A 26104-nucleotide genomic window follows, 5' to 3' on the forward strand; every position below is an offset into this window, starting at 1 on the left:
TCCACCAAAATCATGGAAGGGTTGCGTGGCATGGTAGGGGACAGTGTGCCCTTCCTTTCATTTCCCATGTGCGTTGCTCCATAAAGAGGGTCCTGAGGGAGCTGGCAGACTGCCTCCCACGGGCTGTGCTTGCAGGACAAACATCCTTCTGCACTTCAAATGAAGCCACTCTTTTTAAAAGATTAAATAAGCCAAACATCTGTGCATATTTGTATACATGTCAGGTCGTTAATCATAACCAGTAAAGCCAGATCAAACATTTCTTGCCATACTAGCTAAGTCACAAGAGTCTGCCGTGAGCAACATGAGGGGTAAGCTGTGAGCATTTCGGCGCAGTGCTAAAATCGCAGCGCGATGGACCACGGCACTGCAGCTTTCCCTTTAAGAGCCCTTTGGCTAACGGCGATACACTGAAATGCAGGAGGTGGGACAACACCACACACAAAAATGAAGAAGTGAAGGCAGGAAAAGTTTCTCCAGAGGAAAAATGCAGGGCTTGTCCTTCACCCTGACGTCAGATCTGTCTCTAATAAAATCCCCAAAGTGCCAAGAGAAAAAGGCAGAGTGCCTAAGCTAGGTTGCCAGTTCAGGATTGCTCTGCATTCCCAAAGTGGTGTTTTTGTTCAAAAAAGGCTCTAAATCTGGGTTCAATCAATGTATTTAATCCCGGCTTCCAGGGATGAGGTGGCTTTTGCCCTGGATTCTAGCAACAAGCAGCATTTTGCAGGTGAGTTTGGAAACTGCAGGAGGGACTTGTCTTCTGCAAACACACTTGGGTTTCATGCACGGTGGGCTGGGAGAGCCGAGTGCGGGGCATGCGGGACGGTGGGCACCGGTGTGGGAGGGAAAGGTGAGCTGTGAGAAAGGGAAAGGGCGAAAGGGAAGGGTGCAGAAGTGTTCTGAGTTGAGCCCGTCTGTGCTCAGCATCCAGGTGGATCTACACAGAAAACTGTGATGTGGGGTTTTTTGGGGTTTGTCCCGTGTGTCTCCCCCCCCCCCCCCCCTTCTTTTCTTTTATTGCGGAGCAAAAGAAGGAGGAAAGGATCGCCCACTCCTGCCCGAAGCAGCCGGGGTGAGGCTGTTGGGGGGAGCGGGTTGGGGGGGAAAGCGGTGGTCCCCGACGGGCGGCGGTGCCCAAAGCGGGCCGGGACCGAAGCGGGAGCGGGGCTGGAGCCGCGCAGCGCCACTGCAGGGACCGGGAGCGGGACCAGGACCGGGACCGGGACCGGGAGCGGGACCGGGGGCGGTGCCGCCGGCGCTCCCCGCAGGTGTGCCGCTGCGGCGCTGCCTCGGGGCCGGCGCAGGAGGCGGGTTTTGTTTCCCCCTCTCCCCATCTCTGCATCTGCTCGACCCACGCAGGCTGTAGCTGCTTTCCTTCCCCTCCTCTTTGGAAAAACCTGTACGGGAAAGCCGCTCGTTTCAGAAGGTGTTTGCGTTTTGCTTGCGGCTTGTGTAAAATCCCCGGGGGAGAGAGCTGGTGCTGGGAGCCGGTGTGCTTGGGGAGGTGCCCGTCACGGCAGGGAGGCGGTGGGTGCGGGGAGCCCCTGCCCCAGCGGGAGAGCGACTGAGCGGGGGGACCTGCCGTGTCCCTCCTCCTCCTCACCCCTATCCCCGAGGCACGGCTGGGCTCGGGGAGCTCTGGGGACCCCGAAATAGAGGTGGATCCTAGGAACCCGTTTGGGCTTGAGGCTGGGGCATTCCCTGAGCCAGACACGTGTGAAGCTGGGTGTGAGCATCGCTTCTGCTCGGAGCGGGGGGCAACACCAACCGCTTCGCACAGGGAGGATTTCGCTTTGCAGGGCTGCTGGCATCAGGGTTGGCTTGTGTGTTGCGAGATAAAGCGAGGGTTTAAAGCAAGAAAGTAGTTCGTATGGTGTGGTACACCAGACGCACCTGTGTGAAAGCAGATGGCAAAGCGATAAATCCCGCGTGAATGTGGAGATGGACTGATAATGGTGCCTCTTCTAGAAAAAAAAAAATACAACACAAAACAAAACATGAAACTAATAACAAACAAACAAAATGCAGCTCTTGGGCTCTCTAAGGTAAGAAACAACTTTGATTTTTGTTGAGCAAGTAAAAGTCACACAGAGGGAGGGGGCGCTCCCCTCCGTGCCCCTCTCCCCGTGTTACTAGAAGAGATTTGCGCGAGCCTTGTACAATTTACAGTGGTTGTCCTGGGTTCCCTTGGTATCAAAGCTGTTTGTAAAAACGCTGCTGTAGCATGAAAGTGTGTGTACATGCATGCAGACACATGCTCCTGCTGTGGGGGTGAATGAGCGCAATCCAGGTATTGCTGGCAGCATGTCTGGTCTAAAGAATATCTAAACAAGTGTTTGAAACAATATCAAAAATAGCCTGAAAAGAGTCCTGGGTCTCGACCGTTTCAGTTCAAGCTCTCCCTTGAACAGAGCAGATGGAGCATCCCAGCGACACTGCCACCTCCTGAACACACCTGTGGAGCTGGACCTTAGAAGGATGTGCTTAGAAATCATTGAGTAGGGATGATTTCTTCCCAGTAATGAACTGGCTTTCTGTAGGTCTTCTCCACACCTGATATGGATGTGATGGGGAGTTGATAGGCTGATGAAGGGCAGATTTCTGTCTTGCATACATAAGGCAGTGGAGGAACAAGGATGGAAAGAGTATATAGCATGCAAGGATGAGAGGAGCTGGGGAGGTAGTATTATCTTCAGGGGACTGGAGCATCTCCCTTATGAGGAAAGGCTGAGAGACTTGGGTTTGTTCAGCCTGGAGAAGAGAAGGCTGAGGGGGATGTCATCAATACTTACAAATATCTAAAGGGTGGGTGGCAGGACGATGGGACTGGACTCTTCTCAGTGGTGCCCAATGACAGGACAAGGGGCAATGGGTGCAAGTTGGAATATGGTAAGTTCCACGTGAATATGAGGAAAAACTCCTTCCCTGTGTGGGTGCCAGAGCAGGGGCACAGGCTGCCCAGGGAGGCTGTGGAGTCCCTTCTCTGGAGACATTCAAACCCCACCTGGACGTGTTCCTGTGCCCCTGCTCTGAGTGTGCCTGCTCAAGCAGGGGAGTTGCAGAAGATGATCTCCAGAGGTCCCTTCCAACCCCTGCCATTCTGTGATGATTCTGTGTTTAGTCTGTGTAATACTTAAAGGACTTTTGGGAGAAGAGCAGGCTTAGTTTGGTCTGCTTAAAGGAAAGATGTCTGAAGGAGCAAGGGATAATGCAGATGGTATGGGATATTGTGAATATTTAGCTGGCACGGCTACCCTGCTCATGAGAGCTATCTCAGATAAGCCACACAGTGACTCATAGCAGATGAGTGCTGATAAAGCTCTGACAAGACCCCACCCCAACGTCTGCTGCGTTGCAACTTTGGTGGCATCATCACAGCTGTAATAGAGATCTTTCCAACACTGTGGAGGCATCCATGGAGTGGTAGCGTCGGGTAGGTCACTGTGCACAGGCAAAGCCTTGAGGCCTCCCTGGCGACTTGTCACTCTTCAGATATATGAAGAAATACGGACAGAAGAAGATGCTCCACTGTGAAAGACGAGGGTTGACTATCTGGAATATAACTGGAATATTACTTATTCCAGTGAGAAAGGCAGAGGAGTTAATACAGGAAGGCCAGGCAGGTCTCAAAGGGCATTTCAGATGGCAGCTACCAGGTCCTGCAGGAGCGTCCCTTGTCCCCCAGTACTCTATTAAGCTGCAGGCAGTTACTGAGCTCTTACACAGTTTTATTGTCAAGGCTTTGTATTGGGGCATAACTCACAGGTGATGGTTTTGCAAAGAGAAAAATAGATGACCATAGCTGGAATTTCAGGCATAAGTTTTCAAACATTTATTAAAATATTATTTTTCATTGATATAAGGGCAGAGACCATGGTAGCCCAGGTCCCATCAACTAGGTTGAATTTCCTCAGTGCCTGTGTTATTTCTGCAGCAAGAACCCTAAGGCTGGATCCATCGGCCTCTTTCAGTGCTGCACACTGAGGAATCAGAGCCAGGATCTTCAGCCTCTAGTCCTGATGACTCAGCAGATATGAGACCCCTTGTTTAAATGGGACAAAATGTCCCAAACCAGGGTAATAATTAGAAATAGAAATAGAAATTCTGCATTTTGTAGAAAATTAGTAAAGGAGATTATACAGGAAGAGAACAGCATTGGAGGTTTCTAAAACTTTTGAAGAGGAGGAATGGGTGGAGTGGGGATGAGAGGTGGCTGCAAACCTGCAGGCTTTTGCTTTAATGGTGCTGGTAAGCAACAGGTCAAAGAGCATCAGCTAGTAGGCAGGTGTTGACACTTTTATTTGATGTGATGGCAGTCACAGCACACAAACACCAGGCTTTTGGCTTTAGTGGAAGGAAGTGGAAAGATGATTGAAGACAGTTTTATATAGGCACCATGTCCTTTGCAAACACTGGTTTCACTAAATAGTCACTGATAATGACCCAGGGCTGCCTCAGGCTATGTGCAAAGTGGTTTAAGAATTGTAGTGTGAGTTTTTCCTTCTTCTTTTTATAAGATTTATTGGTACACATGTGAGGCCAAGAATTTCATTTGTAAAATGTTTGGATTTGATGGCAGGAAAAAGTGATTACATTTTTTGGGCTTGTCCAGGCGAAACCACATTCTGACCAAACTTGAACCAAAAAAGAGAGAGGAGAAAAAAAAAAAAAAAGAAAAGGCTACAGATTGATTTATTCATTTATCTATTTACTTTGCTAGCGGCTCATATATAGTCTGCTGCTAAAGTTTCCAGACACCTTTTTTTCTTGCCTGCAAAAATCCCATGGCTCTCTAAGGAGAGGTGAGCTGAGGTTTGCCTATTGGGTGCTTTGTCATGGAAAGCTAAAGGCTTGCAACACGCGTAATGATGCATAGGCATAGATAATCTTAAGCAGCAAAGGTTTAAAGTTGATGGGTCTTGTCCCTCTAACTTTCCATCATTCCCTGTTGCTTGATACCATCTGGTTACCAGAGACAGGGCCGATATACTTCTCTTTGGGGGGGCTCCTATCCTACACTTCCATAAATTGTAGTTGTCAGTTAATATTACTCTGGTTATAGCAGCCGAAGGTTCAGCTATGCAAATGAGCATCTTGTGGCTTGAAGCTGGTTGAAATAATGCCCGTGGGTATGGCTGCATCATACTTGGGATTCTCCCAAAGCTGGTCTTTTATTTGGCAGTTGCCCCTCACAAATCCACTTGCAGAATGAAACCATTGCCAAGGCAGCATCCTGAAAGTAGCACTGAATGTGCTTCAGACGGATCAGAAGTTCTGACCCAAGTCTTTCTCTGATGAAGTGGAGATGCCTCCTAAATACACACACACACGAGTTTTTGCTGAGAGCAGCGGGTTTTTATGCATTTTCCTCATAGCTTCTCCTATCAGTGTCTGAATTTGCTTTGATAGCCATCAGCTGTCAGTGCGCAACAGTTTCTTTGCATTAACCAAGACAGAGCTGGGGACAGGAACTGGCTTCCTCACCCCCCTCGCGGTTGTGCCACTGCTTGTTTGTGTCCCCTCAGGCAGGTCCTGTCTCCATTTCACACTGCAGCAGTCCTGCGAGTGCTCTGCAAGTGCTCTGCTAGGGGGGCTTCTCCAGGGAAAGGCTAATTAATTGAAAGCAGTAACTGTGGGGTTTAGTGAAAGCATAAGATTTACATGATTTTGCTGGGTCTTTGACCTCTGAAAGAGTTGTGCATGTTTAGCTCCTCCTGCCTTTCCCAGGTGCTAGGAAAAGGCACTGGTCAAAAATTTTGGAAGTCTTCCACACCCACATAAGACATTTGACTCATTACTTCAGAAGCCCTGGGCTCCCACATTGGGATGTGAAGAGTTGCTTTAGCATCTTGCCAGTGCTCAGCTTACTGAGAACTGCTCTTTTTGGATGGCCTCAGTGACCAGAGGGGTCTTGAGCATTCCTGTCTGGACAACCCTGGCTCTTAGGCACGAGTGGAAATGAAGCTGGTTAAAAAAAAAAAAAAGAACTAGTATCATGTATGTGAACATTGGCAGCTGTGGCCTGGAAAACGTTGAATGCCCACAGCGTCAGCTGAAGACACATTTAAGTATCGAGCCTGACAGTGTCTCATGTTGTGGTCCAGAAATCAGGGTAAGGTTTCCTCACTCTTTCAGATTTAGGTTTGTTAAGTTTGTTGCCAGGAGGTGTGGGTAGGCACTCTGGATTAAGATGTTACCCCTGATTCCTCCTTTGCTTTCTTACAATACAGTTCAACCATGCTCATTCTAAGGGTGCTTATGTTAAAAATAGAATTTTCTCTTTCTATTGAACGGAAACTTTGACTAACAGCTGTCAGTTTGGCAGGGATGGGCCCAAACAAGGTGTACCTGTTCGTTTTCTTTCTGTGTTCTGATGTCCACCAAGAATTCAGACCCAGTTTCTTGGACTGGGCTTACAGCACCCAGTTTCCCCATCACTCCCTCTTCCAAGTTTTGTCCCACCCAGGGTTTGCTGCACCCTGAGATGAGTTACCTTCAGCCTCCCATCGCTGCAGGTTGGCGGGATGATCACAGGGCTTTATTTTTACAGATCTGTTTCTGGGTCAAGGGACTCTGATTCTGCTGCTTTAGTAGCTCTGTACAGATGTTCTCCAGTGCTGCTTTGGGTTTCCTACCTGTAGGTGAAGATTACGGCTCTCCTCCACCCTGGTGGTCTCCCAGCTCTGGGAGGTACCTCCACTGGTGCCTCTGTTATCTATTGCATCTATACCGAAACTTATGTGTCTCCCTCTTGGCTGCTGCTATTCTGACATCCTGGATGAAGCTTCTGGAGCCGTCTTAATCCCTTGCACCTTCTAACAGACTGCTGCTGGGCTTTGACTTGTAATCCTTGCATCTGGGCTAGGTGTGGGAAAGTAGAAGGGAGAAAAGGCATTTTTACCTCTGTGGGTGCCAACAGCTGGCTCTGCTCTACAAGTAATTCCTCATGTGGATGCGGAAGGAAAGAGAGCCTGTAGGTTGAAATAGCTCTGGAAGAAGATAACACTTAAGCTAAGCTTTGCAGCACAACTTAAATAATGAATTTCTAATGCTTGGGTTGGTATGCATTCCAGGACTGTGTGGTCATCTCTGCGTTCCTCTTTTCTTTCTCAATAGCTCCCACGTTGTTCTTCTGGTTTATTAGTCTGAGTCTGTCATTCTACTTAATCTATAAAGCAAAAAAGAGATGAGCAAGTTGGCAGGCCAAGTTTCATGAACTCCAGGATGGTGCACATTGAGCCCAAGGGGAAACCTGAGAGGTATTTGCAGAAATAATTGTGGGCTCATGCATCATCCATGGAGGGTTCTGAGTCACCTGGATCCTGATGTTGCTGGACATGTGTGCAGTTAGGGCTTTGCTGTCATGGAGCAATTCCAGCCCCACAAAATGACCTTCTCTTAAGAGGTTGTCTTGCAGATTCAGAAGGAGTTCTAAGAAAAAATGTCTCATGCTTGGTGACGGGGCAGCGTAGCAAGGTCAGTTCATCCAGCATTTCACTGACACTCAGATGAACAGAACTCAAAGTACTTGTAATGCTTTGTCTACATCTATAGCTTTTCCTTAGAGCTGAAACAAACTCCTCCTACTCAGCTTAAGGTGAATCTGTCCTTTCCCTTCCTAGCATACTGAAATCATCTCCAGTGAAAGGTTTCTAGGTGAATATGAAGCATTGGTTTTATTATTACATGTCTAGCATGTAACTGTCTGCCTTGATTGAGTTAGTAGCCACATTAGATTTAGAAACATGTAACTACTATGTGTAGTATCTGTATATAATGGAAAGGACACACTAAAGTCAGGAGTAGTAAGCAACTTTGTAATTCTGTACGATACCTGACACAAAACTCGCTATGTGCCACCAGGAACAGAGAAACCCACATAGACTTAACAACTTTGAGCAAAATTGCTCTGGATGACTCAGGGATTTTTTTTTTTTTTTTTTAGAAGGTTGCAATTTTTTAGCTACCTGTGCATGGTAGCACTTTCACCTTTATAGAATTTACAAAAACCACTCAAACTTTAACTTCTGAGTGGTTTAAAAGTTTAATTTCTTTTCCATGGTCAACCAGGTTTCCAGACCACCATCCTGCTTTCATTTTGGTATTTTTTTCCTAAAGCTTTTTGAGTAACAAGAGACAGCAAGATGAGCGGGGGATTGTTCCTTTCTCTTGCGGAAGTTTCCTCATACCCATATATGTATGCTTGGGCTATGAAAGGAAGGTAATAGAGAAAAGAAGGGAGCATGGCTTTGCTGAAACCCAGTTTGGTTTCTTTTGGGGACAACACTGATCACCTGGAGCAGAGACTCTGGTGACTGTTTTACTCCTTGAAGGGTCCAGCCTTCCTGCACTGGGCAGACAACTAATGTACCAGGGCCCTGCGGAGAGACTGGTAACTTCCCCCAGAATGCCACCACTATCTTGAAGCGTCTCCTGACTCTGCTCTAAACACTGCCGTTGTCACTGCCATGCCTGATAAATGGTGTCGTTGGCATTCTTGTATTTGTGGTGCAAAAGGTCACTCTGCATCTCTGTTTTTTGGACTTGTGGATCCTCCTTTCTGGGTTTTGAAGTCCACCGTAATATTCCTGGCTGTGTCTGATAACCAAGCAGGCTACAGCTCACATCTATGACCATCAGCTTGTATCTGCTGTGACAAAGGGAACCCTCTGTATCTGGGCTGAGAAGAAAGCAGAGACATTGGAATCCATATGGGGGAAATTAAGCTCTCCTCCGAATGGCTGGCACATGTACTTGGCTGCCCACAGGCTACTAATTCCCTGGTTTTAGAGTAACAGCTGGGTCATTTTAGCTGTTTAGCAAGGAAGGACCAAACCACAAAAACTGCAGCCAGCGCTAAGAATCTCCAAGTGGATTACACTATAAAACTCTTTGGTTACATTTTTATGAGAAAAAAAGGTGGAAAATTAATTAGGAAAATATCCAGGTTCCATTAACTAGTTTTGCCATTCAGCAGGTGATTTATTTATAAGCACTGCTGGCAATATTTCCTGCTGGATCTTGGTCCTGGAGGACTAGGTCATACCCACTGCATCTGTGTGTGGGCTGATAGACATTGATGTAGAGAATGAGAGCAAATTCAGTTGTCTTCTTTCTTATTTTCTTCCACATTTGGCCATAGGTATTGCAGTCACTGTATTTAAACATATAATGACATCCCTGCTGTGAAACACTGCAGTTTGTTTATGGAGATCGTTCACTATTAATTTTCACTGCTTTATAGAGTGCCAAGTGTACATTTTTGTAATTACATTTAAAAATACATAAGGATGAGAGAAGTTGCGAGCTGCTGTCTATGAGGTAGTGGATTTCGGGGGGGGGGGGTCACTTGACTTATTTTTCCAGATTTTGCATAAAAACCTGTACTTATTGCCTCAGTGCACTGGGGTTCCCCAGAGAGGTGGTGTGATTGTGCTCATGCACGCTGGTGAATTTCTCACCCGCCAAAGCTGCCCGGGTGTGGGTGAGCTCCTGAGTTTGTGGTGGAACAATACATTATGTGCCTGGTTTCAGGCTCAGATAAAAAGCTTCTGCTTCTTTTAGTTTATATGCTTAATTCTGTGTGATTTACATATACATATATATAAAATACAGGTATGCACGTACCCACATCCCCCCTTTATTTTTATGTTTTGTGTCAGTTATTCCATGCATACCATATAGGCAATCTGTTTGCACTTGAAGAGATATTTGTGAAATAATTTTGACTGTTCTCCCCTCCCCTAGAAACATTAATATGCTTTCCAGTGTATCTTCTGGGAGGCTGGATTATTTGATTAGAAGACTAAATGGATATTGCAGCAGCACTGTTGAGATCCCTTTAAAACCTCTGAATCCTCAATGATTGTACCATTTTATAGAGGAATAATTAAAGAATTACATTTGTCTCATTCCCGTGTGACTATATGACCGTAAAGGTGTTGATCCTGGTTTTATTGTTCACCCTGTAAAACCCAGGTGAAGCTTTTTTAGAAAAACTGCCTCTAAAGCAGGAGCTGTGCGGATATAAACATTTTGACTTAACACCTCCCTCCCCATACGCTTCCCAAGTGTGGTTTTTCTGGCACAAATCGTGTCTGTGGAGCAGCCTTGGCCCAGGGGGACGCTCAGAAGCAGGGTGCTGTGCAGGGCTGCTGGGGAGCACCACAGCCTTGTCATTTGTGCACCAACACTGCCCTCGCGTGTTGGGGATTTCAGAGACCAAACCTGTGCCTGCGTGGAGGCTCTGCGCACAGCTCCCACTCCTGCTTGGCTTGCTGTGGGCGATAGGCAGCCAACACAGAGACAAGCAAAAATGTCAGTACCCATAGAGTTAGAAATTCATCGTTACCCTCCTGGAGGCAAATCACATAGCTGATGTCCTCCTCTATGTATGAAAGCAGCACTGTTAACTGTTTAAGGGCTGAGATGGTGCCACTTTCCAGTTTAGGGTCATTTCAGATGGGACATGGCAGCATTTGCATGGTGTGTTTTTTGGAAGGCATGTGGGTGCTGACGGGCATGAAGTCTAAGCAACTTTCTCCTTGTCACCTGTCAAGCGCTTCGATGCCAGGGTGCAGGACTCCCTGTGTCAGTGGGTTGTGGTGGAGCTGCAGCAATACCCTGGCCTGAGCAAGGGGTTTTGTTTTGGTTTTGGTTTATGCCATTCATGGTGTCAGCGAGTCTCTGGATCAGAAATGGATCAGAAATGAGGTTGCTTTAAACCTGGGCCCCAGCAGGTTTCATAGCTGCATGCAAGCAAGAGAGAAGCGTGTGAAGGACCCATTTCATCACTCTGTGCAGATGCAGCAAGTTATAAACTGCTGGTGACCACTGATCTGTTGGATCTGAAAGTGTTGGAGGGGTGAAAGCGTCTTACCCTTTTGCAGGCATCAGGTGCAGGTGATGGTTGAAAGATAAAACACTAAACAATTGGCTTTGCTGAACTTACAGCGTCTGAGAGTCTGCTCTGTGGAACAATTTCTTTTTTGCATCCAGTAAGAACTAAACAAAGTTTATTAGTTGTGTGTAGGGGGAGGGATCATGGTATGGTTATAGTGTAGGAACAAGAAATCTAACCACTATTTTTGGCTCTGCCACAGACATCCTGTCTGCTTTTGGGAAAGTCACTTCATCTCTTGGGCCCCGGGTTAAAACAGAGTTATTCAATAATTTCCTCCCTGTGAAAGGTGCTGCTTTCCACAATGAGGATTCCCGCCTAGAAACAGACCTTGGCATGGTCTGCTTGCCCTTACAAGTGCTGTGTGTGCATTCCCACCCGGAGAGCTGATACCTCCAAGTACATCAGCCTTCACATATACTGCTTGCACCAGTTATTTGGGGTTCATTCTCTGGCATCTTTTTTACCAAAGCCCTGAATTTCAGTTCTGTTTCCACTGACTTCAAGGGCAGGAGCATTCAGACTCTGGCACAACACATGATTTTCCTACACTAATAACCACCCCTTTTCTTTTTTCTTCATGAATTTGTGCCAGGAGCTGTTCTAGTTTCCCCGCTTGTACTTTCCATTTTATTTAATTTGAAAACAATGGTTTTGACCCCAAAGCCTTGTAAAAGCCAAGGGCAAATCTACTGGCCTCTCTCTTTTTATTCCTTCCCCATTTGCAATGTGTCATCTTTTGTTGAGGATGGGGGGTAGGTACAGATGCTTTTTCGGGCTTTCTGTTGCATATTAAAACAGGATCTGAGCTTTGAGCATGTCTGAAATAATGTTTGCTGTGCAAAACCCAGGTTGGTTTGAGAGCTGGCTCTGACCTCTGCTGAGCCCCCTCCTTCCCATCACCTGAGTTTGCTCTTTTTGCTGTTTCTGGGCCAGCTTTTCAGGAACAACCTGTTCCTCCTGATCAGGGACTCATCACCACCCCCTCCTCTTTTCACAGCATGTGGGACAAGATGCTGTCCCTAGCCATCACTCCACTGACTGCTGCCCTGCAGCGGTTCTTGCTAAAAAAACAAATGCCCCTTAGAAAAGTTTTTTTGGATCAGCCTATCTCTCAGGCCTCACATGGGAGACTTACATGGGAGGTCTTTTCTCCAAGCTCCCCGTGGCTGTCCCTCTCTGCGATCCTGCTGGCTCCTCATCCTTGATGTTCTGCTCAACCACTGCTATGGGCAACTAAAATGTGGGTGAGAGAACCCCATGTTGTTATCCTGTCAGCATCAAGGACACACTGTTTCTTGGGGTTACAGCATGGGGCTGGCCAAGGCAGTTAAACCAAGACCCAGTTGCCCATGCACCCACAGCCTCAGGTGGCCTCCTTTTGATATGGGGCTCTAAAGCAGGAGATGGGCAAATACTTGCTGCAAAACTGTGTTGCAACACAATGGCCCTCAGCTTACATGAAGGCTTAACCAACTTTATCCAAGTCTTGAAAGCCAGATATTCTGGGCCAAGCCCTGCTGATTTTCAGAAAGGGAAAGAATTATGTTCCTAGCCATGAGCTAGCAGCCAAAAGGATCCTTCCCATGCCGGGTCTGTAGCATTTTCAATGTGGCACCATGTGGAAATCCAGACCAACACAGACAAGATGTAGAGAAATTGTCTATGACAAGGTAAGAAAACTTGATGACAGTGGGAGAACATCAAAGGGAATATTTTGAATCTGAATTCAAGGTTTTCTTTCAAGAATGCTATCAAGTAGCCAAACAATTAAAACTCCTCTTAAATTTGGAGCTGCAGAGACCTCAGAGCATCTGTGGATGGCAACTTCCGCATGATCCCCAGTTCAGGGCTGAAGAAATACTGGTTTGGAGCAAAACTATTCTTTATTCCCTTCTCACTAATGTCAAATAAATCTATATGAGGTATTTGAATAGTAGTCCTTCTGAATTATCTTAATATTACAAATTTACCTGCTGTCTCCTAGGAGCTGCCCTGCCTTTTCAGCCTCTGCCTGTGGAAAGCCCCAGTGCTTTTTTGGGTCATTTAATCTCATAATTTTTTGTGATCATCTTATTTCCTTTTAATTATACTAAAGCTTAAGCAATGTACACTCCCTACAGTTTTCACTCATTTTTTTGCCAAACTGCTACCTATATGGATTATCTGATGCTGTTAAGCTCTACTGCATGAGACGATAGATCAACATGTGCCTTGAATTGGGTAATCACCTAAAAAAAACCCAAGATACAGAGCTAAATCACTCCTAAAGATGAAAAATAAGATGAAAATGTAGCAGAGTGAATGTAAAACCCAGGCATCCTCTTCTGAAAAGCCGCCAGTATCTGTTCCCTTCTGGTTTGGGGAGTTAATGGTTGTGGGCTCTGTGAATATGGGGTGTGAGACCCTGGTCCCCAAGGGTCAGGCCTAAACTCACCTCAACTACAGTGCACTTTGTAGCAGGCTTGAAATTATTAGTTGTTGGCTTACAAAATAAGTGTATTTGGAAAAAAAAAAAATGTTGTTCCTTTTCATTTTACATCAGTGCCTTTGTAAAAGGTTTGCTTGCTTGTGAGTAGGAAGGATACCCCAAGTGCCGTGTGAGTAACAAAACTCACATTTTTTTTCTCACCTTCTGATAAAGCCAAATGCATTTTCTGCCTTTTCCAACTGCTCTGATGAGCTAGAGGGGTTCAGAGAATGAACATTGTCCCAGGCTTACACAGTACATTAACAAATAGTTTCTGTAACAGAAACAGAGAGGGAGGGAAGAAAAGCCCTTGTGTGTTACAATTAACACACTGAATCCAACAGTTTTCTTGGAAGGCTAATGGGAACTCTGTGTCGGGTCAGGAACCTGAGACCGAATCCACACAAATGTTCTAATAATTTTTTTAATTTTCCTCTACTTTGTGACTGAATCCAAACTGAAACCAATGAGACTTGGATACTCCTCTGAGGCTGTGAGCTTGGCTGAAAAAACCCCGGAGAAATAGGAAATAAAATTTATAACTTCATTGGGTTATTCAGCCTAGGAGACCAGAGGAGAGAGGAGAGGAGTGGCCTGGAGACCAGGCAGAATGTGGGGGTGTATGTTGAGAGATGGACAGTCATGGGAGTTCTGGTCCGCAGTGCCTTGGCTGCTTGTGGCCCAGCTCGACCTTAGGGCCTGGCAGGAATCCTCAAACCAGTAGATTCCCATCATGTGAGACTTCCTTGAGCCTTGAATAGGCTTTATTTCTTCATGGTGGCCTGGAAAGTGATGCTATTGCTGATAAGTGCCGTCCAGCTGCTAGCACACTGGAGCCTGCTGTCTCCCCTCTCTGTACTTCGTTGCTGCAGAACTTGCACAGTCAAGGTCTTTCTTTTTTTGTATTAAATCTCAACTGTTAATCTCCTTGGTAGATTTGAGGAAGAAAAGGACAAGTTAAAAAATGCAATTCTGACTCCAGATCCCACTTTGCTGTTGATACAGCTGTACGTTTCCTACTCAATGGCTCAGTAAACAGTTTAACCCTTCAAATCTTGCAGTTGTGTTGCTTCAGCATCACCAGTTTCTCTCCTTAAAGCAAATTTCCCCTCTTGTCTCTATCCAGAGCAGCCTTTTTTTTCTTCTTTTTTTTTGCACATGGCCACACATTTCACATCCTGTTGTGGTTTAACACTTTATTCAAAAAGAACAGGATTTCCTCTTGCTTTTGGTGAAAACACTTCTCTCCTTTGCAACCTCCACTTTCTGGTTTTGTGTTCATGGAGGAGAAAGTAATTTTACCATCTAAGTTTAATGCACTGTAATTAAAATTCAGTCAATAAATTCCCTGGCGAGGGCATTGGCAGGAGACTGATGTACCAAAATTCTGTAAACAGAATTTTTATTGCATGAAATGAGAAAGTGCCTACTGGACTTCAGCTTGGGATAAATTACATGCCAAGGGTATTTCAGCCCTTCATGCCAAAACAAAAATCTTCATCACATCTGTGTCTGTTTTCATTCTGGTGTTGCATGGCTATTTAATTGATGGTGTCAGTGGTATCTCACCCTTTGGTGGTGACCTGGTTTCCTCTGGCTGTGACATCCTGAACAAAACCTCTCTGCTACTGGTGCAGAGCTACAAGTATATCCAGGCTGAGGAATATGCTGGCTGTCAGAAAACCATTCTTCCTCTGTGAAGAAAATGGAGAAACCTTGTCTTTTTGCCAGAGTAGATGGGTTCAGGGTGCTCAGCTGTGGTGCCCCCTGCATTTGAAGTCCTCCAGATACCTCTGAAGGTCATATTCAGCAAAATTCATACGCTACAAGCTAAATACTGATTTTTCTGTGGGTGAGTGGATAGAAATTTGTTCTTCCTGGGCACATCACCGGCACAGCTACAAGTCTATACCCCTTTTAACAGCTCTGGTTTTCCTACATCTCCCTATTGATACTGATATTTTCATAGAAGAACTCTCTTGGGATCTCCCTTACCCTTATTCTCTGTCTGCCATCTCCCTTGACAGCAGCTGCACGTTCCTCCATGGTCTGGGCAGCTCACAATCTTCAGGGTTTGTTTCCTGTAGCAAAAGAAACATAACCACCCCTGTTCTGCAGAGAAGCTAAAAGCTGAGTTCAAAGACCAAAGTCATGCCCTAGTCCTTTAATCTAGAGTTTACCTTCCCTACCTTTAGTAGCCCTAAAGAGTATCTAAAGCAGTTATCAAGCCCCTTGTGCAGGCAGCGCAATGATCTCCTCCTCTGCTGGCAGCAGAGAGGGGCCCGGGGTTTGCATCCAGCAGCTGGAAGCGCAGCTAGTCGCACAGAGGAGCTGAGAGTGGAGCCTTTTACACATAATCTCACCAGTGCCAAAGATCCCACTGATCTACTGAGTGTCTTGCAAATGTGGTAGCTGCTTGTAACCAAATCTGTAATCTTTTACAACACTGGACAGTGAGCCGGTGATTTGCTCAGGGATGTTTTTGGACACATTTTCCATATACGCTTGATTGTCGGTGGTTTTCTTTTTGTTGACTAGATCTAAATTAACTTGACTGTGCAAATCATCTGACTTTCATTAGTATCAATATTCTTTTAAGGCATTCATATTTTAGTCATGCTGTTCTGGGTGCCATTTGTCCTTTGCAGTGACTATGAGAAGCGAACAAGATGCATCTGTGTGCAGTAACGGGGTGGCTATGTGGTCTGCGTTAGAAAGGAACTTCCCTCCTCTTAAGCAACTGCCGTTAAAGCAAGCTGCTTACATTGGCTTGTTTTAGTAGTCTTATTTGTAACTTTGTCTTACTGCATTGGCACCTCTGGGTCCCAGACAAAACGGATTTCCTCCCACTCCTCTCCAGCTATGTTCCTAGATAACCAAAAGTGAATATGTCTTATGAGAGGGATTTTTTTATTTCTTGCCTTTTTGGGGAGAAAGCTGATCAGATATCCTCCTGGTCATGTAAGAACTGAGGAGCTTCTACATTCACTGAGAAGAAAAAAGTTATTTTTGTGCCTTTAATGGGATGAATTGACCCTCAAATGGTTGTGTTCTCCAAAACTTTGCCCTTCTGATGGACTTGCCTAGAAAACAGCATTTTTTTTTCTTTCTTACGAAAGAAGTGGAGGTTGGTTGGTTGGTTTGTTGGTTGAGCCTGTAGCTCAGATGAGGTTAATGGCAGTGTTCAAAAAACAAAACCCACCACACTTCATGGTTTTCCCTGCTGGTAAAGCTTTGTCTTATTAAACGTTCTCCTTGGAATGGCTTTATTATTTTTTCATTTGAGTGAAAACAGTGATGGCGTTGATTTCTAACAGGGCCCAGATAGGTCAGAGTCTCTTATGAAGAGCTCATTTATGCCAGATCAGTGCCAGCTTTGAAGGGTTAGTTTCGTGCTGGATTGCATTCAGTCTGTGGGCTTCTGGTGTTCTTTTGCATATCCCTTAGGCTCAGGTACTGTATGGCATTGCATGCCTCACTACCACTGAGACTGAGCTGAGTATCTGGGTAAGAAGATCACTAGATCTCAGTTTCCCAGATGTCAAAGAAAGAGGATGCTTCATTCCACCCTTCTCCTTTTGGTAGACTAATAAACGTTTGGGCACGCTTGTCTCTTGTAACAGAACATAAAAACTCAGCACAGGAGTGTCCTGGATCTGGTACATCCGATGTTGAGTACATTGGGTGTATTCAATTTGCAGCCCGCTCCTTTCCGCTTACAAAACCTGTACTCCAATCTACTTCAGGGTGTTGACTATCATCTAGAAAAGTTAACAGATTCCAGATCTGTTTATGGGTTTCTTCCATCGTCATAGCTTTAACTCTCATGATCTCCAGTGTGAAGGGTCTTTGTACGTATGTTTTGGCAACTAATGTCTCCCCTCCACATGCTGAGCTAGTAAATCCCTTCAGTTAGACTGGGTTTGTTCCAGGGATTTGGGGCAGATAAGCTCAGTAAAGCTTGGGAAAAGGAGGCCTCTAGCTAATCATCATACTCCTGCTGAATGATCTCACTATAAATTTGGCAAGGTCGTTTGTGCTGATCTCACTTTAACTTCTCATATGAGCTTACAGCATTCATCATCTCTGTAGCTTATGGTCACCATGTTTCTGGCTGGCTTGCTATCTACCTGCCGAGCATGGGGGCAGACTCCCTTCCAGCCCTGTTTTGTACATCTCAACTCATCCAGAGCTTGCAGCTACATTTCCATTAAGTCTCCTAGCTTTATTTAAAAGTCTTTAGCCTTTTTGTGTGTGTTTGTTCTTGTTCTGTGGATTTTTATTTTTTGAGCAGGAAGAAAAAATGCTCAGAAGTGTGTTCTTAGTATTCTGCTGCTTGGTCCTCCTTTTAGACATCAGATATCACTGTTGCAAAGGACTTCAGATTTCCTTTTTGAGATCCTTTTCAGCACATTCTAAAACACAGTGACAAAATGTCTAATTAAATCTGTTGGAGGGACTTTAAGAGGCAGCTGTTTGATATTGGTACCCTGTGATATGGTCAAAAGCTTGATATCAGCTTTACGAAGAAAGCAGATTAGGCAAATAATGTGTCCCCAGGGAATTCAGTACTTCAATTCCTTGAGGAAGCGATTTAAGGCAGCATCTGCTCTGTGCTGTGTATTGTTTTATACTTTCCTTTAGATCCCTGAACCTGAAGTGGCTTATTTGGATATGCATCTGTTTCTGTGAATCAGTTTATAGCACTCAGAGAAATGTAATGGGAATATCTTCTATGATTTTGAAAGAGACAGAAAGGACTTATAGAGTGAAGACAGAAAACTTGACTGTTGGAAGCAGCGTAGGCTACGACGCTGTCTCTGCCCTGCTGCCGATGTGACGAGTTGCCCATAGAGTTTGAGAGGGAGGAAACAGAAGGTGTTCAGTTCCCCTTTCCTCTTTGTGACAACATGGATACTTTGGTTATTTCATGTTCATGGTTCCCCTGGACCCCGTCTTAACCAGCTCATGTGACTTTAACTTGCAGGGAGGTTTTGTGGTTTGTCTCCTGACTATGTGAGTCTCTTGCTTCTGCGCTCTCGGCATGATAACAGCAGTCATTTGCTTCCCATATAACTTAGCGCCCTATAGTCCTGGTTTCTGCGATTTCCAGATGCCTGGCACTGGTTCAGGACATAAGTCCAACCTCTTGTTGTCTGGATGCATCCCATTGTCTTCAACTCCTGTTTTGCTTCCTTAATTTAAATACTACTGTTCCTAGCTCAATAAATTTTTAACACCATAAATACTTCCTTTACCTCCTTGAGTTTTTTCCTGTCAGACTTTGCACACTGTGCACAGTTGCTGAGGCGGAGGGGTGCAGCTCTTGCCATCTCTTGAGTCTTCCCTGTATCTGTCCAAATTAGTGTAATCAAACCCACTTACCTAATAAATCCTATATTAAACAAAAAAAGTCTTATTTTCATATACAGGGGTTAAGGTTCCTTTACGCTGCCAGAGCCTTATAAAATAAAACTAAACCTCTCTGTATTTTCCATTACATTGTAAATAACTCCATGACATCTGCACCAATCATGGGAGCTTTCTTCCACTGTCTGGTACGTCATGTACTCATTTCTACCTGCATGCAGTGAGCGCCGATGATTTGGTAGACTCTCGCACAGACATTTCTGGGTATGGAAAGTTCAGTGCATTAAGCATTGGTCTGTGATCTTTGGAAGTTTATCTGTTTATTCTCAGGGGATCTCATGGCAGGTGATATCAGCTGTATCTTTCACAATAAAGATGTGAAAGTATCACAAGGCCTCCTAATATAGTGATATTATACGTGTTGAACAAGGGTCAATGGGGTTTCTGGAGGTTGGAAGGGTGGTTCTGCATCTCTCATCCTGCACTTAACCTCTTGTTCCCATTCTCTCTGGTTTGAATAGAACCTGGTCTTGATCAAGGGAGATTTTATCCAGTGGTGAGTTCTGCAGGTTCTTTTTCTTCCCACCTTCCTGGTAATATTTTCTGCCTTTTTGGACCAAAATTTCTCTTCTAATGTCCTGTCATCATTTGTGAACTCTATATACTGCCGCTCTGCTTTGGCACCTGGCACAGGAATAAGTGTCACAGTCCAGGAGAAAGAAAGGGCCATATTTGATTGCTCTACATCCTCACTACTGAACCAGAGAAGCTGTCCCCACGCCCTCAGGCTGTCTCTGCAGTGGGAAGCAAAAGAGAGGATGGAGCCAGAAGCGCACTAGAGCTAAGCTGGGCAACGCAGAGTGGTGGAGACCAAAACACAAGACTTGCCCTTGCAAGCACAACAGAGCAGTCACATGGCTGGGGTTTGGCATTGCTGATATTTAGAACTGCAGTATTGCCATTATTCTTTTCCACTGGTCAATGTAAGATCTAATCTGATGATACCCCTCTCCCACTCTGGGTTTTGGTGGTTTCCTGATTTGGTTTTCTAGGAACAGCCTCAGGCACTAGTCAGACTCTGGCGGAACATTTAGATTCCATGATTCTGTGAAGAAAAGCTGCTTTCCTCACAGAAGTATGGCCAGACCGTACCCAGATGAGATGACCAGGCTGTGGCAGATGTTGATGAAGATGCCTTCGCTTCAAGATTACAAATGCTGCTTTACTGATCTCTCTGCACACACAGAGCTAACTCACTTGAGATGCTACAAGAGACTTGCACCATGATTTTGCCTGGCAAAGGGTAAGATAACACGTGTCATTTCAAGCTGAGTCCTAATGTTCTGCAGTCAGACTGAATTAGCTTCAAGTCCTCCTAGAACGTGCACAGGTCCAGCATCTTCTGCCAGTCCGAAGGGTGTTGCTGACCTATATGTCTTTCATCTGCACTCTCTGTCTAACAGATCTCATCCAATACTAGACACTACCATTACCAAAATATGCCATGCTTGGTGCAAAAATATCCTTTTGCGATGGGACTTTTTACCTAGAAATGCTGCTGTTTATTCAGACAAGTTGTAGGCTCCATCTGATTTTTACTTAGCTATAGGGATGTAGCAACGCAGTCTTACTGCTCACCTTTCATTGAGAGTCTTGAGGTGGCTTTGACATAACGATACAACACTATATTAAATGGCAGTTATGGTTTTTTGGATGACTCCACACACGCCATGTGTTCCAAAGGGGCCATTAAGGTAGCAGAAGCAGCAGCTTCTCTTTCCTTCTATTATCATGAAAACTTCCAGCTACAAAACCAGACTTCTGGTACGTTTCCTGTTATCAGATAAAATAATAACTAGCTGCCAAACAGTGTTTTTGACTGTGCTCATGATATGAGAGGAGATGGACCTGCAAAACAGAATTCTTTTGTCTGCATTAAATGCACCATTTAACAAAAAGATTAGTTTTTATTTCTCTGTGCCAGAAGCAGAGTTTAGGTGGCACAATGCAGGACTGAACTGATGAAGGCATCTTGTTGGTTGTTTGGGTTTATGGGCATATTCCACGTGTGGTTTTGGCACGATGTGCATTCACAGGCTGCCAGAAACTTTGGTTGTCAGTGCCCTCTGGAGGCCCTTAATCCAACAGCTGGGGATGGGGTATTCAGAGCCTCCCTGGGTGACTTGTCCTGGTGCTGCACTGCTCTTCTAGTGAAGAAGGTGCTTTCCTGGTGTTCAGTCTACACCTCCCGAGCTACATTTTGTGGCTTCTGCCCATTAGTATACCCTCTGCTCCCACTGAAAAGAGTGAACTGATACTAGATCACCTGTTAACCTTTTTGCCAGACTACCCAGGCCCAGCTCCCTCAGCGTCTAGCCCTGGGTCGTGACATTTAGGTCCTGACCATCTTGGTTGCTGTCCTCTGGACTGCCAATTCCTTGATTTCAATCCATGTAAAGTGAGGGTTCAAAACTGTAGTCCAGGAAGTGAATTAATTTATTGAGATCTCACCAGATTCTTTCCCATATTCCTCTAAACAAACTATTAAACACTGGCAAAATAAGAGCAAGTAACTGGCCCTTAGTATGGATTTCAAGGAGGAAGACACTTTGACAGTTGGAAAATTAAGTGATCGACTCAGAAAGGCAAAGCCAGGGGGAAATAGGAGTGGAAACTTGACATGTTAGGAAAACTTTTATTTAAAGGAAATAGGGATGCATGAATTTGTCAGTTCATCATCAACTCTAGGGAAGTACAGCAAACTGTTTGAGATTTGAGAATTTAAATAACAATGGAATTTTAAAATGAAAAGTTGTTTTAAGTCAAATGCTCTGCATTGGAACAGAAACAGAAAATTATTGATACTTAAAAATGCAGATTTCTATTTTTATTAGAAAAATCATGATAACCAAGATGATTTTGAAAGCTGTAATGAAATCTGTGCAGTTCTTGCCATGGGGAAAAAAGTAAAGTGGACTTTCTTAATTTTACTTACTTTACTTTTTTGCCCAGCTTGGGATAGAGTGCCCCCAAGGGAGTAAGAGGACAGAAGATGTCTTCCTTTTGATTTCAAGGCCATGACTGAGAAATAGGAGATAAGCAAATGCAGAATGTGGCTAATTGCAAGGTAAAACCCCTGCCAAAGCAGTCTGCTCTTGTCTGGGAGCTGGAACTGCGATACTGCTTTTGTCACCCAGCTCGTGGCTCATACGTCAACATCTTGTTCTGTACAGTTTTAGGATGGTTTGTAACCCTTTGACCTTGGATGGTCTAAATGCACTTTCCGCTTCCCTAAAACTGAAGTCTGTCTGCCTGGCCCTTCTGGAGACTTTTCTCATTGCTCCTCCAGATGTTCCGTGTTACTTTTCACACTCTAGTTCAAGCTAATTTCACTGGATGAGCTCATTAGGTGCACAAGCCGAACATGTGCTGCGCAAGACAAAAAATGTTCTTAGAGGACAGAAACTGTGCTATTTAACATCCCAGTTAGAGGAGTCTGTGGTGGCAGTGTCAATTTGTTAATGATGTCCATACATTTTCAGTCACCCTAACCTAAGCGAGTGCTACTCTTACAGGGACAACACTTACAAAACATCAGGTTGCTTTTTAACAGGGAAGTTCTTTCCCTCTGAACACTCCATGGAAAAATGTGAAGAACATGTGAGGCCATGCTGAGTTTGCCAGTATAAGCAATATTTTGGCAAATAAGTGAATGCATGAAATCTTTACTCTGTAATTGTCTAAACTGAGTTAGAAAAGACTATTCCAAATATCTGCCTACATTCTTCCCACAGATACAATTCCCAAAATAAAGTTATGGGAAGTTGATTGTTCATCATTCATAGATCCACAGAAAAACAGTAATGGTTGACTCACTGTGGATATTTTCTCAGGCTATTGAATATTATGCTTCATGCAGAATATTCCTTTCTGCTCAGTCTGTAGTGCCTGGCAAGAATAAATCCAGCTGGCACCCGACATCAATAAAACTGTCTTATATTTTCTGGGTTCAGAGTCTGTTATTCTACAATATGTTCTGGAGATTTCATGTCTGGGATCAATTTTAATGAGATATCTAGCAGCTCATGCATGCTCTGGGGAACCTGAGCCCTGAATAATTGTATTTTCCTCTTACCATTACATGTCCCTCAGAATCTGATTTATATTTCTGTCCTGATGCTAGCTTATTTGTCACTACTATTACCTCGTGATAGTTTATGGACATTCATGGGGACTTAGGGATTTGTAGCAAGAATATAAGAGTGAGGAATTCCTGATATGGTTACTGCTGATCTTGCTGTAAGAACTGGCTCTTTATCAAGCCACCTGTTTTGGGTGTAATAATAATAATAATGATGATGATGATGATGATGCAAATATTCAGCAATATTCAGCTCCGAAGTTCCAACTGAGCAAGATCAAAACACAGACTTCTACCTCAAGGGCCTGGTTTAAGCTCACTGATGTAAGCCAGGCCCTGTCTGTCATCGCTAACGTGCCCATCTCTCTGACATGCATTATGAGTTGTAAATCTCTGTCGGCTCTGGGGTGAAGCTAAGCAATCTCTGTGCTTGCCCAGAGATGCAATTGAAGGATGGAAGGGTATGTAGCTTTAATTAACAGATCATGTATGTGTCATTCTCTTCTTTTGTTTTTACTTCTTTATTAAGCCTCAGACACTGTGTTCCCCTGGGAACTGTGCTACGTCAGGTTAGTATTAGGCTGTTCGCAACTCTGTAAATGTGAATGTGAGTGTCCGGAGGTGTCTTTTAAAATAATTTCGGTTAATGGGAACATTTAGGGTGGTGCGTTGGCTCTACAGGCATTTCTGCTTGTGCTGTTTAAATAGTTCAGCCAGCAGGTGGAACCAGGAGAAAGCAGATGCGTCGTTTGGCAGCGAGACCCGGCAAATGCACAACCCCTTCTCGGGAGATGCATCCTTAGGCGTCTGTTCAAAGTTGTGTTTTTAACTTCTGTGTCCCTCTTTAGGACAGCCAAACTGCAAAATCTGGAGTTATTTCTGAACAGTGACAGACTGATGCTGTCAGGCCTTGGGGCATGAGCTCCCACCGGTAAGGATGTCTGGGTCAGCCTGCAGATCCGCCGATTTGATCACATAGCAGTAAGGAGGACATTTTAATAAAGATTTCCTCCCTGACTATTTTCTCTTGTGAATGTGTCAGAGATGGAGGACAGAGGATAATCCAGATCACGTCATACCCCTCCATCGATGACATCTGGCATTTGCTCCAAAAGGCAGTATCAGAAATGTAGGTTAAAGTTATTCCTTTAATGTGTTCTACTGTGGGAAATTAAAAGGATTCCACCCAATGGCATGTGCCCTGCAAAACACTGTGCAGCTGAAAGTGAGCTCAAATGTCCTTTTAGAGCAAATTACCACCAAGGAGAAAAATTCAGGAGGCGATAAGGTACTATGGTTTGAGCAGACGTCTATCTGCCGACTTCTCGTAACCATTTCCCCAGCTCTGCCAATAGCCAGAGGAATTGAATTTAGAAGCCACCATCCTTTCTGGACCTTTTCCCATCAATAAACTTGAGGGGAAGAACATAGATAGCTTCTCCCTACCTTCACCCAGTTCATCGTGATTAGAAAAATACTTGAAAGAAAAAGGTTTTAAGAATAAGATCTTGCAGCACTGAAACAGTGAAATCAATACACATGAAGATATTTTTAAACACCTGTAAAAACTGGAAGCAAAGGAATATACTGCAGTGCATCTATGGCTTTGCTGCTTAAACACAAACCTGGAGGTTTCCTCATGAATTTTGTAAAAGTGCTTCTGTGTATCTGGCTGGCTTGCAATTTGGACTGTATACCCTAATTTCAACACCATAGCTTGGCCTTATCCAGTTTCCAAAACAAAAACAAACAATTGCATTATTTTACAACAAATCAAAAATATACTTTACCAGTAGGTAGAAAATGCTGCTAAAATGCTGCTACCTTTAGGACTCATGGCTATTAAAAATATTGATTTGTAGCCATGGCAGGCAGCGAGACTTTTTTTATTTTTCTCCTCTCCGCTTGAATGTAAGCACAGAAATTAGCTGGAAATTGTTGTTAGCAAAATACTGTTCTCTGCAGAAAGTAATTCTGGAGCTTGCCAAGCATAAATCAGGAGCAGCTTTAATATAGAGTTATCAGTCATGGTAGAGTGAGAAAGGTTGCATCTTCTTTTAATGAGAATGGGCTTGTACCTCTGAAAGCAGCAAGATTAGAGCTCATGAATAACGTGTGGTGGAATATTTTCTCCTTAGCATCCAAGATAACAAATCTGAAGACCCCAAGACTGAAGAGTAATTATACAAAACAAGTTAATTATCACTACCTGGAAAAATTAATATCCTGACAGGAGCATTCTTTTATCTTTCTGACATTTTAAAATAAACTTGTCAAATCCCCATCACTGTGCTTTTTGGAGTTAAGTTTCTCTTCACTTTCTTTTTGGCTTTCTTACAAAACCATTGTCCTCCTGCACATTATATTGACCCTAAAGACGTGATTCCTGAAACCTTAACTTATATGAGAGTTTTTGTGTGTTTGTTTCTTTGTTTCCAGTTAAGGATGGCTATTGATGAAGGCCATTACAGTGTGATTTCCTGTTGATAACACCTGTGGAAAGAGTTGTTTTTATTGTGGTATTTATAAAGCATTATTCATGATGTCTTACCCATCGTACCTATTAATAAGAAAGTGTCTAGATCCCAAAATGTTCTGCAACATTAAATTAGAAGGGCTGAGTGACTTCTCCAAAGGGACTTAGATATTGCAGTGATGACAGCTGACCACGGAAAAGAAAAAGCCAAGAATTTTATAAATCTACAGAATTGTTTCTCCCATAGCAAAGCTCTGAGGGACTTAAGAGGGGAGACGAGGAGGGCCTGGAAGCTGTACAGGTTGTGCACTTGTTCTAGCATCCAGTGGACAACAGTTTCTAAACACTGGGTTTTGGTTGGGTGGCAATGGTGGCTAGGACATGATGCTACATCCACCTCTCATGATGCCTTCCCTATTTGTGATATATGGGAGTCACAGGATTTTGATGCCTGTCCATAGATTATTTGAAGATACTCATGCAGCCCACACTAAGTGTCCTTCCTATGGCTTACTCAGCCATACCACCAGACATTTCAGCCGGCGCATCCAAGAAATACAACAGCTAGTCACTATAAGGACACTTGAAAAGCATCCTTGGCAAGCTCAGGCTTTAGACCTAGAGGAAGGGCTGTTAAATAATTTGCTCTAAATTCCTGTCTATCACAAGCCACCGAACGGCTCCCAGCTACCCAGTCCCTTACAATAATTCAGCCTCAGTCCTTCTCATATTAACTAAAACCACAGG

The 26104-nt window shown here is 44.3% G+C and overlaps 1 protein-coding gene across 1 annotated transcript in view; it reads left to right on the plus strand.

The window, feature by feature from the left end:
- Nucleotides 1–332: 332 nt before the first annotated feature.
- CCN4 (cellular communication network factor 4) overlaps nucleotides 333–26104 on the plus strand; it is a 36585-nt gene continuing 10813 nt past the window's right edge. The window contains exon 1 of the mRNA XM_075085872.1: nucleotides 333–727. Coding sequence (XP_074941973.1) covers nucleotides 680–727 — 48 coding nt within the window. The 5' untranslated portion in view covers nucleotides 333–679. The remainder of the gene's footprint in view (nucleotides 728–26104) is intronic.

This window comes from Phalacrocorax aristotelis, chromosome 2, assembly GCF_949628215.1.
Source record: "Phalacrocorax aristotelis chromosome 2, bGulAri2.1, whole genome shotgun sequence".
NCBI classification, from domain to species: Eukaryota; Metazoa; Chordata; class Aves; order Suliformes; family Phalacrocoracidae; genus Phalacrocorax; species Phalacrocorax aristotelis.